The following is a 15347-nucleotide window of genomic DNA, read 5'->3' as shown; positions in this document are numbered from 1 at the left end:
GAACACAATTCACAAGACCTAAAGTATGCTAATTGTCAAACACTGCCAGTGCAAGGCTTTCACTTGCCGGAAATTTGGTGACAACATAATTTTCTTGACTGTTTCCTTCATTTACACTGAAGTGCCAAATAATCGGCATGCGTATTCAAGTACAAAGATATGTAAACAGAAAGAATACAGCACTGTGGTCGGGAACTCCTATATAAGGTGACAACTGTCTGGCACAGTTGTTAGATTGGTTACTGTTGTTACAATGGTAGGTTATCAAGATTTAAATGAGTTTGAACGCGGTGTTATAGTCAGCGCATGAGCGATGGGACATATATGATTATTTTATGAGTGTACCATGAATATCAGGAATACAGTTAAATGTCAAATCTCTGACTTTACTGCAGCCGGAAAAAGATCCTGCACGAATAGGACCAATGATGACTGAAGAGAATCATTCAATGTGACAGAAGTGAAACACTTCTGCAAATTGCGACAGATTTCAATGATGGGCCATCAACAAGTGTCAGCATGTGAACCATTCCACGAAACATAATCGATATGGGCTTTTGGAGCTGAAGGTGCACTCGTGTATCCTTTATGACTTCACGATACGAAGTTTTACGCCTTGCCTGAGCATGTCACCACCATCATTGGACTTTTGATGATCGGAAACATATTACCTGGTCAGGCAAGTCTCATTTCAAATTGTATCGAGCAGATGGACATGTACAGATATAGAGATAACCTCATGAATCCACAGACCCTGTGTGTCAGCACGGAACTGTTCAAGTTGGTGGAGGCTGTGTAACGGTGTGGAGCATGTGCAGCTGGAGTGATATGGAACCCGTGATACAGCTAGATACAACTCTGACAGGTGACATGCATGCAAACATCCTGTCTGATCACCTGGATCCATTCAATTCATGTCCATTGTGCATTCCAAAGGACTTAGACAATTCCAGCAGGACAATGCGACACCCCACATGTCTAAGAATTGCTACAGAGTGGCTCCAGGAAACTCTTCTTAGTTTAAACACTTCTGCTGGCCACCAAACTCACCAGACATGAACATTACTAATCATATCTGGTATGCCTTGCAACATACTGTTCAGAAGAGACCTCCACTATGTCGTACTATTACAGATTTATGAACAGCCCTGCAGGATTCATGGTGTCAATTCACCCCCGGCACTACTTCAGACATTAGTCAAGTCCATGCCATGTCGTGCTGCGGCCCTTCTGCTTGCTGGCGGGGGCCCTACATGATATTGGGCAGGTGTACCAGTTTTTTTGGCTCTTCAGTGTATTTTTGAATTGTGACAGTAACCATTATCTGCAGAGCGTATTTTTATGTATATTTTGGTACCAAACATTGTATCTGTTGGGTTACTCTGAAAATATGAAAGCCTGCCCTTGATGTACATCACATATTCATCATATGAACCTTACCCTTTGAAATCTGACAAGGCCTCAAACAACCTAATCCTCCTCAAGCTACAATACTGTGTTTCTGAGGAATCAATAGCAATACCTTGATATGGTTGTGAATTTTGTCTCAATATCATTGTTTCAGCGTAAACTAGTGTTTCAAATATGTTTATCTTTTGCCACTCTCCATGAATGGAAAGTTTCCTAGCCCGTGACATGGTGATTCAATGAGCACAGCATGCTTTCAGGTCTGTAACTGTTACGGGAAACTAACCTTATTTACTATCAATTGAATCAACAACATACTGCTTACATTTGTGGTATCTCACTTGCAACTGACCTGAAACATAGTGTTTGGATTAATTCACAAAGAACTTGGAGTTCTCAAAAATTATGACTCAGGAGTTGAAGTGCCAAGGAATCTTATTTTGGATTTGAGGCTGTAAGAGCAATTATTAGGAATGTTAATTACACATAGTTAGATTTTCAGTCGGTAATCTTAGAAGTATGTCACACTTTTTATTGTTACAATGGCATAAATTTGCTGTGTCAGCATATTTTGTTGCGTGTCAGTGTGGACTGACTTGATGGAGCCCACCATGAAATACTTTCCTATGCCATCCTCTTGATTTCAAAGTGGCACTTGCACTCAATAACCTAAGTTATTTGTTGGATATATTCCAATCTCAGTCTTCCACTAAAATCTTTATGACCTATAGCTCCCTCTACTAACAAAGAAGTTATTTCATGGTGTCTTAACACATTTACTATCCTTGTGTCCCTTCTTCTATCACTCATATGTTTTATTGCCTTCCTTATAACCTGAACCACTACCATCACACTTGTTTCCAAAAGTGAAGGCTTTTGGATTGTACTTCATGTGGATTGGCCACTGTAGTCTCTAAAAGTCACAAACTCCAAATTAAATATTACTTCACTAGCAACGTGGGCTCTATATAAAAAAATGTACATCTAATGCGAATTACGTTGATAATATCTGTCACCGCACTGAAATTAACAGAAATTTAGTAATGATTATAAATGTCATTGTAAGAAAATGTATTAAAGAAGCTTTCAATCCCATCTGATATCAATAAATTCTGGCCCTTGAATAACAACACAAAGTATATTAATTATGTTGTAATGTAAGACACAAGTTAATGGTTTAGCCATGAAGAATAAGAGTTTATTGTTTCACATTCAAGTGCCCACAAACATACAAACTGTAGAGTCGGCAGTAGAACACATCTGAGGACAATCGCCTGCCGCTCTGTCCTTACAAAGGGAAGGGCTCCAGTGGACGATGCAGAGGGTGCTATGCCCTGTGCACATATCGCAAGAGGCCTTTGGTGGCCAGCCTGGGCAGATGCCAACAGTGGACTGTTCGCATGTAATGTGTTGGCGGCCACATCTGCAGCGATTATCCAACTATGATGTACAGGGTTATACCAACACTCCCCCCCCCCCCCCCCCCCCAACCCCTCTGGGGGAAAGGACACTACTCCGTACAGGCATAAGGCAACTGTTGACACATCGATGGCATCTGCAGCAAGCACTGGTAGTGGGAGAAGATGCTGGGCAAGTAACAGAAGAGAGGCTGGACAATGACGGCACATGAAGCATCTACGTCCGCCAGCTCGAAGTAGCGGAACTGTGCTGATGGCAAAGGTGCCAGCTGTTCCAGTGAAGGCGCCAGGGATGCCGGTGCAGAAAAACCCAACGGCACTGGGGCAGCCAGCGGTGGAAGTGCATACGGTGGCAGTGCCTCGTGGGAAGGGCCAGCAGCAAGTGTGAGGGCACCAGACCCCAGAGTAGAGGCAAGAGGCGATGACATCCACAAGGAGGGCAGGTCTGTCTGTTCAACAGGGATGCTCCGCAAGACCTGGAGAGGTGCTGAGGGAGGAAGCGGAGACAGCTGCAGCAGACTCGCAGCTCTCGCCGTGACATAAAGATGGATCTAACATGATGCCGTGTCACCAGCCTATCACCAGTGGCACCATACTGAGGTGGTGGCAGTTCCAACTGTAGACCATGGCCAGAATCCATTTCGGTTGGTGGCCAAACCCCCATGTCCAGACCACAGAGTCAGGAACATACCACAACAAGGAGTGTGTCAACGGACATTGGTAGGACAGCATGAGCAGTCGAGGAGAGTGCAGGGTTGATGGCCATGAAGCATCTCAGCCGGGCTCCGATCCCTGCCGGCGTAAACCTGTAGGAACTCCAGAAGTGTGTCAAAGCGTCCTCTGTGGAAGAGTCTGTGACATACTTGTTAATTTGTACTTTGAACATGTGGAAAAGACGTTTTGCCTTGCCATTACAATGGGGTGGAAAGGAGGTGCACTCACGTAACGAATGCAATGTCAGGTGCAGAAATCACGGAAGGAATACGCTGCTTCTTGTAATTCACCAACCATCGAGTAACAGGAGACAATGCTGCAGATCCTAAGTCCACATAAGTTTGCGAGTTCAGCAATATTGTCGCAGAAGAAGCTGAGTAGCACCGTGGTGTAGTGGTTATGATACTAAACTGTTGCATGGAGGGTCGTGAGTGCAAAACTCACATAGACTGTACAATTTTAATTTATATACATGGTTTGAGTACATTCTAGAAGTATCCACAAATGTCAAGAATCACTCTACTGGAATGTTATGTAGTTGTATATATGCTGTATGTGTTCTGGCCGGACGCAGTTCGCCCCACGCTCTTGTATGTGAAAGTGGTGAATAAACCTTCATTAAGTGAAGTTAGTGTACATCATTAATCTAATTACATCTTCTTCTATGTGACATTATTCTAGTGGAGGTGCTGGGTATTGGAACTTGTGATAGGCCACATTATCGACTCACAGTGGCTCCCATTAGGCCATGACAGAGCTGCCGTTTACGTGGTGAGAAACCTGAGTTCAAGCCATATTCAAGAGATCACAATCTATCAGAGACAGAAGAAGAAGAAGAAGAGGACATTACAATGACAGCAACTGTGTGCCACCACATGAGACACCCTTCCGGGTTCTCTGGTGACGATGGCCAAGATCGAAACAAGTAGCTGAAGGTATATGAGCATATAGCCAAATTTAACAAATGGGATGACACCATGTGTTTGGCTAACGTATTTTTCTACTTGGAGGGCACTGCCAAGCAATGGTATGAGAACAACGAGGAGTAGTTCATAAGCTGGGAAGTAATCCAGGCGGAACTGCGCAAGTATTTCGGCGACACACAATGACAGAAGTGCAAGGCTGAAGATAAATTAAAGTGCAGGGCACAGCATCCAGGAGAAACTACAGCATCCTACATTCAAGACGTCTTGGATCTGTGTAAAATAGTGGATCCTAGAATGAAGGAGGAAGATAAGGTTGCACATCTCATGAAGGGTGTTGCTGAGGACACGTATAAAGCCCTACTCCTGAAGGAGGTTTCGACAGCAGATGACTTCATAGAATGGTGCCAGTATATCGAGACAATGCATGAAAAAAGAATTAGATGCAAGAAGTTTGAATGGCTTCCAAATGTCGTATCAATGTCTGTGATGGAGGAAGAAACTGATTTCACAAGCGTTCTTCGTCAGATAGTGAGAGAGGAAGTTCAGAAGGCACTTGGATTGCATGGTGAGCAAAACACCGAGACACTTCAAGAGGTCATAAGGGAGGAAGTGGAACAGACATTGAACCCAATCTCTCGTCATTAATTTCCCTTTAAAACAGTGAAAAAGTTGAGACCCATGCAGAGTTAGGTTCCTACAATGCCGCATGAGGAACCTGTTTGGGCACCAAGGAAGACTGGCGTCTGGAGGACCCTGGATAACCAACCAGTATATTTCCACTGTGGATGAGCGGGACATGTGGTGCGCTATTGTCGAGAGAGGCAGAAGATATTTGATGATGCCCATACCAGAATACAGCTGACCGATCTTAGCCGACGCCAACTCCAGGATGATGAAGATCAACAAGAAGATGTGGGTGCAGGCCAATGCAGGTCACCATCGCTGCAAGCTATCCGCTGAAGAGGACGCTACCCAACACACCGATCAAGGTCTCCATCACTGTTTAGAAGCTCCAGCTGATCACCTGGCCGCTGCAACCTGGAAAACTAAAGGGAGCAACCTTCTTTGGAGGTGAGGCCGCCAAAGAGAAAAATCCTCCGCCGTCGATCACTGCAAAACTGATAGGAAACTATGTCGATATCCTCATGGGTGGCCAACCAGCCCAAGCTCTTGTGGGCTCTGGAGCATCTTATTCAGTCATTTTGGAGAAGTACTGTCGCCAGTTGCAGAAAACTGTATTCGTTGACAACAAAACATCTCTGCTGAATGTGGCTATTGGGAAATATGTAAAACCTACAGGAAGATGTATCATTCGTGTGAGTATAAGTGGCCATACACAGCCCTTAGAATTCATCATCTTACAAAAATGTAATCATCAAGTCATTCTCGGATGGGACTTTTTGAAAGCTTCTCAGGCAATTAAAGATTGTGGTCACTCAAAGATTATGCTAGACAAGATGAGATACTGTGGACAGGAAGATGCGCATCTGAGTGTGTGGAGACTATGTGTGCTGAATGAAGTGATCATTCCTGCAGTCAGCGCTAGAAAGGTAGCTGTCACGTGTCGTGCCATGCATCAACCCATGGGTCTTGTAGTGGAATGTAAGAGAGGCACACCACTGAAGAATAACTTGGTCATCCCAGCCTCTGTTGTCTCCTTTAAGAACAGATACGGCGAATTATGGATAGTTAACTGTCACCGAGAACCACAGATCCTTCCAAGACGCATGAGCGTAGCAAATGCTGAGCCATTAATTGAAGAACAGCTGAGCCTCATAGAAACCTCCCATGCCGAGTCTGTGGGCAAAATTAGCACTACCACTACAAGACACAAGATCTTCTAGCTTGACTATCACCAGATATCACTAAGGAACAACAAAAGAAGCTACTTGCCATTCTTCAAAAGTTCTCTGAATGCTTCAATCCAAGGTGAAGTGCAAATTAGACAAATTGACGGTGAAGCACCGGATAACCACTGGAGACCATCAACGAATAAGCCAGAGAGCACACTGTGTGTCAGTAACAGAGCGTCAAATAATTTGCAACGAGGTAGAGAAAATGATGAAGAATGACATCATTCAGCCATTACAGAGCCCATGGTCGTCACCAGTGGTCCTCGTCAGGAAGAAGGATGTCAGTTGGTGCTGTTGTGTTGATTACAGGAAGCTTAATAAGATAACTCATTTACCCTCTTCCACGAATTGATGATACACTAGACTGTCTTAAAGCGGCTAAGTTTTTCTCAACCATGGACATGTACTTGGGATACTGGCAAATCGAAGTAGATGAGGCTGATTGTGAGAAAACTGCATTCATCGCCCCTGTGGGCCTGTATGAGTTTAAGGTAATGCCATTTGGTTTGTGTAATGCACCAGCAACTTTTGAACGGATGATGGATAATCTTCTACATCACCTGAAGTTGATGATGTGTCTTTGTTATTTTATGACATTATAGTGTTCTCAGAGACATTTGATGAACTTATAAAAAGACTGAAGGCCGTTCTTAAGTGTCTTCAACAAGGTGGACTGAAACTTAATCCAAGAAAGTGTCTCTTTGCAGCAAAAGAAATCACAATACTTGGACACCTTGTGTCAAATGAAGGTGTGTGGCCAGACCCAGAAAAGGTGAGATCTATAATGGAATTTCCTCGGATTATGTTCTTATTACTGTCATTTTATCAAAGACTTTTGTATAAAAGCCAGGCCACTCCAAGAGTTGTTAAAAGCTGATGCTAAATTTATCTGGGGTGGTGCTCAACAAGATTCTTTCAATGTCCTGTGAAAAGCTCTGACGATTGACCCTGTACTGTATGATGAGAGAGCACCTACAGAACTACACACAGATGCCAGTGGGTATGGGATCGGTGCTGTGCTGGTGCAAATTTCGGATGGAAAAGAGAAGGTTATAGCCTATGCCTCTAGGACACTTACAAAAGCCGAGATAAACTACTCAACTACAGAAAGAGAATGTCTTGCTGTGATCTGGGCCACGTGCAAATTTCGACAGTCTCTCTATGGAAGGCCATTAATATTTGTTACAGACCATCATTCACTTTGTTGGCTGACAGGTCTTAAGGGTCCAACAGGACGACTTGCTGGGTGGCCACTATGTCTTCAAGAGTATGACATTATCATAGTGTACAAAACTGGAAGAAAACACTAAGATGCCAACTGTCTCTCAAGAAACCCTGTGCAAGACCATCAAGACATTGATGATGATATTGACTGTCTCGCTGCTCTCCAGGATCTCTCTGCTGAGCAGAAGAAGGATGCCAAAATATCTCAAATTATGCTTGCCTTAAATTGGTCAGAGGATGTGAAAGGACAATTTAAGGTAGTTAATGGATTATTTTGCAAGAAAAACTTTGATCCATTTGGAAAGAGTTGGCTACCAGTGATTCCTGAACACATGCGCTTAGATGTTCTACAGAAATTCCACGACACACTTGAGGCCGGACACTTAGGATTTATTAAGACATATGAAAGAATCCGCAAGAGATTTTTCTCGCCAAATTTATTTAGGAGTGTCCATCCACCAGCCGAAACGCCTTTCCAGCGTGTTGGGATTGACCTACTCGGACGATATCCAAAGTCTGCTAGTGTCAATAGATGGTTTATCATTTGCACTGATTATCTGACACGCTACGCCATTACAAAAGCTGTGAAAACAGCCGAAGCACCCAAGGTAGACAAATTCATTGTGGAAGACATTGTATTAAAACACGGTGCCCCAAAGTTGTTAATTACAGATCGAGAGAAAGTTTTCTAATCTAATCTTGTGACAGAGATAAATCATCAGTGCAACATTATTCATCACATGGTGACTGCCTAATATCCGCAAACTAATGGGCTTACTGAATGCCTTAATAAGACCTTGGCCAACATGCTATCAATGTTCAGCAGAGCAACTGGGATGAGGTGCTACCTTTAGTGAAATTTGCCTACAACACCGCCAAACAAGACACCACGGGATTTACGCCCTTTTTCCTGGTGCATGGGCATGAGGCGACTATGACGACGGACACTGTGTTTCTGTTACATCCTGATGATACGGATGACGACTAAATCAGGCAGGTGTTAACCAGAGCTGAGGAAACTCGGCAGTTAGCTCAACTCTGCACACTGCAGGCTCAAGAAAACAATCACCGAAGGTATGACGCGAGCCACCGCCCTGTTGTTTACCAGCGTGGTGACCTCGTCTGGATCTTCACTCCTGTTCAGAAGATTAGTCTCTCTGAGAAGCTCCTGTATGACAATTGTCTGATGTTACTTATGAAGTTGAAGATTTCGACCCCGACACAAGACGACAAAAGATCAGAGATACGGTCCATGTCCTTTGAATGAAGCCCGACAAGGATCCTGCAACACAGGGTAAATTCAAAGCTCCAGTGACAGGCAACAAGCAGAAAGGTGACGAAGAGTGTAGAGACAAAAGAAGTTTTAAGATCACCACCAGGGCTAGCACCAGTCGTCGGAAGTTGGAGTACCCAGGACTGATGACTCGTTCCTGGACTAGGAGGACGTAACACTGAGATGCTGTTCTCTTAAGGAGGGAGCAATGTCACAGAAGAAGCTGAATAGCACCGTGATGTAGTGGTTATGACACTAAACTGACGCGTGGAGGGTCGTGAGTTCAAAACTCACATGGACTGTACAGTTTTAATTTATATATTTGGTTCGAGTACATTCTAAAAGTATTCAGAAATGTCAAGAATCAATGTACTGGAATGTTCTGTAGCTGTATATATACTGTATATGTTCTGGCTGGAGGCAGTGCGCTCCACGCTCGTGTATGTGCAAGTGCTGCATAAACCTTCGTTAATTGAAGTTAGTGTTCGTCATTCATCTAATTACACCTTCTTCTATGTGACAATATCAAACAGCTGTCCAATTAGAGCTGACAACATCATACAGCTGTACCCATGTCCAATTAGAGGCAGAGTACTTTTTGTCTATCACTCACCCTTCAATAAACAGATTATCAGTATGTGTAAGCACTGAAGACACATGGTTAACATCTATGTACATATTTGCAGGAAAGGCTTGGTAATGACACAGTGATTCACACCAAGCCTAAATATGGTCGCTAGCAGCACAAGACCCCTTGAAAGATTGAGCAATATTTAACACTTCATCCAAAAGATGCATTTTCACACTGTGTTGCAGGTTGATACATCTCCTTGTCGGGAGCCAACCAAATGATGGCGTCATATGGCAGCATAAGAATTGTGACGGGCATCAGTAACAAACTGACATTTGTGACTGAGGCTATGGGGTTCGGCCACCAAAGCCACGTAGGACTGAAGGGGCTGTTTATGATGATTGGTGGAGCTGTTTATAACAACAATAGAACTCGACATGTGCCACAATGACATGCAGGTGTTTATGGTGATAATAGACAACAATTCACACATTTCATTGAACGAAAGTGATTCTGGATCCTGGAGCAGGTCTAACTGGCACAGCAACTAGTAAATCCAAGGGGAAATCCAAGACAGAAACATAGCCTTTTTGTTAGCATCAGAGACACCACAGACAAAGAAGTGTTGCCAAAGCCACTTCTCATACGCTTCCCAGTCTTCAGCCACATCATCATAAGGGGTGAATGGCGAGGGTATGCCGACAGCATAGAAAATGTAGCCGAAAAATCAGTAATAGTGACCATAAAAGTCTGTTGCTGCTTGACAAGAGACTCGAGTACTGGCTCCATAGACATGAAAACCGAAGGAAAAAATTGAGCACACAGATGCGAACACCACACTTGTCGTCATTTTGTATTGTAATGTAAGACACAAGTAATAGTGTGGCCACAAAGAACACAAGTTTATTAATCCACATTCAAGTACACATAAGTATACAAATAGTCCAGTCAGCAGTAAAACATGTCTGAGGATGAGCGCCTGCCATGCTGTCATGTATGGAAGAGATCCAGTACATGCTGTGGCAGATGCCGTGTCATGTGCACAAGTCTCAGGTGGCCTTCTGGTGGCTGGCCAGTGCAGAGGCTGCTGGTGAAGTGTTTGTATGTAGTGCTCCCGTGGCCACACCCATGGCACATATCCAAGTATGATGTAAAGAGTTATAGCAAATTACAATTTGCCAAATGATCAAGATATTAAGAACACATTTGGAATGCAAAACTTTGAGACTAACATTAAACCACATAAATTATATGAAAATCTACACAGTATTTGCATACCTGTACAAAACCCGCTGCAGCCCTGACATGTCACATTTTATAATGTATTCCACCTTATCAGGTAACTGTGCTTCAACTTCTTTCTTCAATCGTCTCAATAAGAATGGCCTCAGGACCTTGTGAAGCCGCCGAATGATTAAAATGGTTTCTTCTTCATTCAACTCCACCTAGACAGTTTTCAAATATTTAGATACTACTGTTAAATTCTGATTTCTCTTTGTGTCTCCTTGTCTTTCTTTCTCGTAACACACAGGGCTTACGGCTGTAATATCATATACTGCAATAATAAATTTTGTCAATGAGTACTCTTTTCTCTGTATTCTTCCAAAACCTCAAAGTTTCTGAGATTCTCTTATAAACAGTTACATGAAATAATTATTTTTCAAACACATTTGTCTCGCCAAATGTTTCTGAAGTTCACATAAAACTGTTGATATATTGTCAAGTGGAAACATACAACCCCACAAATCTTTATATAATAATTTGTCGAACAACAAAAAATCAAGATGGGTTGTAACAATATTATGAAAAAGATAGTTGCTACTCACCATATAGCAGAGATGCTGAGTCACAGATAGGCACAACAAAAAAGACTGTGAAAAAATGAGCTACAGCCAACAAGGCCTTCATCAGAGATAGAACACACATGCACGCACACACACACACACACACACACACACACACACACAAATTCAACTCACACAGACATGACAGTAGTCTCTGGCTGCTGAGACCTCAGCAGCCAGAGACTCAGTGCTCTCAATCTCTCTGTATATAGAGGAAATTCTGTGTGCAAGTGTGAGAAAGTGTAAATGTTTGCACAGCATGTGTCCCAGGCAGAATGTGGGACCAGTCTGGTGTTCACCTAGTTAGAGGAGGAGGAGATTAGTGTTAAACGTCTCGTCGACAACGAGGTCATTAGAGACGGAGCATAAGCTTGGATTAGGAAAGGTTGAGGAAGAAAATCGGCCAGGCCCTTTCAAAGGAACCATCCCGGCATTTGCCTGAAGTGATGATGGGAAATCATGGAAAACTTAAATCAGGATGGCCGGAGACGGGTTTGAACCATCGTCCTCCCGAATGCGAGCCCAGTGTGCTAGCCACTTCGCTCGGTCACCTAGTTAGATGTGGTAAACTGCCTAAAAACCACAACCAAGCTGGCCCCCACACAGACCCCTCTTTGTTAATCTGCCAGGAGGAGTTGATCGATGCCAGGGTGCCTATTCTGTATCTTTCTGCCATTGTGCCGATCGTTTCGGTACTCAAGAGCACCGAACGGTCTAGTACTCAAATTAGAGTCGCTGCATTATTCAGTATGCATTTCGGTAGCGATACCGTTCGGGTCTACAGAACCGAAGCGCTGTCGTCGGTTCGTGTCGCGGAAGCCAATCAAAAGCAAGTGGCCGCAGATCCGCGCATGTGCACTGCAGCGCCATGGACACAAAGCGGCTAGGAGACGACACAGGTGTGCTATTCTTCCAAGTACCGAAAATTGCGTTTACGTTGCCATAACGCATGATGCCGCATTTCATTGAGCTGATGTCCCCGATTTCATCGCCCTTGCCTCCTCCTTAACAGTATCAGGCACAGTATATCCATTTCCATGATTCTCAGCTGAAATGGATAAAATGTTTTACAGTTTCTCTGATCGCATGTTTCCATGCATGCATAATAACAACAGCCTATTTGACTGTATTCTGCAGATTGTCGTAAATGCCACATTATGTCGTCTTATTCTCGTTCACACTGACATCGTGTTTTGGATTTTACGTTTCAGAAAATGAGTTAAGAATAGTGTGTAGTACCACATTGTACTAATACATATATAAAAACACCTGAAAAATTGATTCTGTCAAAGAATAAGAAGATAAACAGAATGTGGGTATAACTCGCTCCTAGAGATCCAAATGATTAAGTAGCCCACTTCTCTATATGATACGTCAACGATTTGGGTCTTAAAAACAAAATTGAAGAAACACATTTTCGAGAGCTCCTGCAGTTTGTTGAAGTTTATAATACGCATCTAATGAATGAAAATGTTTCATATATGGTGCTACAGTCTAAAAATATTATGGCAGAGATCTCTCATCTCTGTCTACTGTGGTTGAGGATTCGATCGCAGGTAAATACTTGTGACAAGCAAGATTATGAAGATGACTGCTGTTAGTTACATTCCCAGTAATGTAAGCTGTGCTCTTAGATTCCTGTCTAACCGCATACTTGGAAATCGCTACATATTCAGAAAAAAATGGTGAATTATTTCTGACAAGAAAAAATGTAAAGGTCACTGTCGGTTGTTTCACTCACTGCAATTTCATCTCCAACAATTTCATATTTCGTATTTTAAACACACAGAAATCATGAAATCATTACTGAGGAAGTGCGCTCTTACATGTAAGTAATAGCGAATATTGCAGAAAAATCTTAACTTACACGAATAACAATGTCTCAGAATGTGTTGCATATATGAAGAGAAAAAAAACAATTTTTCATTCATCTATGCATGAACCTGTGTCCTTTTGTACGCATTCCAGTGCGCTAACCACTTGGCCACACCAAACAACAGATCAACACTGCTCAGTTCTTAAAGTATTGAGGTAGAGGAACGTAGGATGACTTTATTGCCAAACGGTGCTGTGCAAGTCATAAATGCGTGATAGTTCGGAAGGTTTCCAATATCAGGCTTCACATAATTGCTTTCCATTGTTACTTGAAAGTTGTAAACACGTTTCGATAATTACTAACTAAACCATTTGTGGGAAAAAGTACACAAAGACACTAGTAACCTCAGTTCACACTCATGTAATATATGTAAGGAGAGCCAATGTCTTGATATTTAATGATCTTTAAACTCTTATTTGCATAAAAAATAACACGTATTTTGAGAGAATATTGACCGAAAACTTTTTTTTTTTTTTTAATGTAATCATGCACAGTAACAACCTAACCGAACCATATTTCTAACAACGGAAAATAGTCTATTATGAACTCACTTTCCAACCGGATACGTCCTCTGGTGATTCTTTAGTAACACAATCACTAAATCCAAAGCTAAAACTGCTAAATTTGTTTAAAATAAAACAAATTACAGGTGTACATAAAAAACAGCTCACCGATCGACAGGCCAGACCGAAATCCAAAACCTCTTGGTACAATTGTTGTAAAATCGGTGGGAGGACCGTTTGGTAATGAGTCTCAGAAGCTTATTGAATAGGATATTTCGATAAAGAACCGAAAATGACGTCAATACCGAGACTAAATTACTACACCAATCGGTATGAACAATACAGAATAGGGCCCCTGGCATATGTCCCCATCCTGGAAGCAGTCAATGGTTACTGGGATGGACGCAAGAAGAAAAAGTGCTGTTTCACATACTTTTACGTAATGTTCAGATTACCCTGTACTCCACACATAGAGCATAGCTTTTAGATTAACTGGCAAAAAGATTACAAGATATGTATATCTCCTAACAGTTAATAAACAGCCTGTCAGTACCTGCAATTACACAAACACAATGTCTGTTAATCAAATGATTACTTTCAACACAAAATACGACATGTGTCTCATATGCAGCACTTTCGAGATAATATTTGTTACAACAACAGCTTTTATTCTTTCATCCTACATCAATTTCTCCACAAGTTATAGTTCAAAATTAAAGTTAGAAAACAACATGTTTACAAGAAAATTCATGCCACTGACACCAGCACTTGTATCATTGCTAATCACCATAAATAAGCAAACTCCCCATCACTAAGATCTACTGTGTATGTGGGCTGCCCATCCTCATTCTCTGTCAGGACTTTCACTGTCTTTCATTGTACTATGAAATGAAGAGTGTTTCACCCAACATATTTCTCACTTCCTTGCCATTAAAGTGATGTAATATACTGGTCTAGCATTAGAAACCTCTTGCTCACAGTCTCATGATGCATTATGTGTATCCCTGAGAACAATACAGGTGTAAGACCTACTTCCTGCATCCACCCACTATTTCTCATGCGAATACAGTAATGGCCACCTCTCACCCCACAATGTGTAGAACAACTTGTGAGAGAAGACATACCACATTTGGTGTCCTGGTTAGGAACTGAAACGAGAATTTGGGAACTGAGATGAGAATCTGGCTGCCTGTCAGTAGAAGATAGTACCTGCAGTTAATACCTACAGTCTCCAGAGGGCTTCACTATTGGAATTTCACCATATTACAGACACCATGTAAGTTTTGGATGAATGCTAGATTTTCGCTTCCTTCATTAAAAACACAATTCTGTGATATGGAACCCACACACTACCTGAAAATGACAATGAACCATTCACTAAGATGAATTGGTGCTGCCCAAGGTTCACAGAGGATGGCTTTAGAAACTGTGCTTTTCTAACTGTGCAAGACATGACTTTTACAGCTGTGCATTCTGAATGATTTTGTTCACCTTACATGCATTATGAACATTTCCTTCAACTTCCACGTACCCAATTTTCATATCCTGCTCTTTAATCTCAGAGATATCGGGTGCTTATAATTAAACTGACAGTATTCCAAGAGCCGCAGTGCATACTGTATACATCACAGGACATTGAAATATTGTATTTATGTTCATTAATTAGCGTGCTTGTGGAGTATGCCAAAACAAATAATAGTTCTACTCCCTACCACCAGGTGAAAATATGGTGTTGTAA

At 42.2% G+C, this 15347-nt stretch overlaps 1 protein-coding gene across 2 annotated transcripts in view; it reads right to left on the bottom strand.

Moving 5' to 3' along the window:
- Positions 1-15347, bottom strand: part of LOC124795790 (ATP-dependent helicase brm-like) — a 212138-nt gene that overhangs the window by 40854 nt on the left and 155937 nt on the right. For both annotated transcript variants that reach the window (XM_047259881.1, XM_047259874.1), the window contains exon 17: positions 10665-10831. In XM_047259881.1, the coding sequence (XP_047115837.1) occupies positions 10665-10831 (167 nt within the window). The remainder of the gene's footprint in view (positions 1-10664; positions 10832-15347) is intronic.

This window comes from Schistocerca piceifrons, chromosome 1 (genome assembly GCF_021461385.2).
Source record: "Schistocerca piceifrons isolate TAMUIC-IGC-003096 chromosome 1, iqSchPice1.1, whole genome shotgun sequence".
In the NCBI taxonomy this organism is placed as follows: Eukaryota; Metazoa; Arthropoda; class Insecta; order Orthoptera; family Acrididae; genus Schistocerca; species Schistocerca piceifrons.
This window is presented reverse-complemented; position numbering and strand designations above follow the sequence as displayed.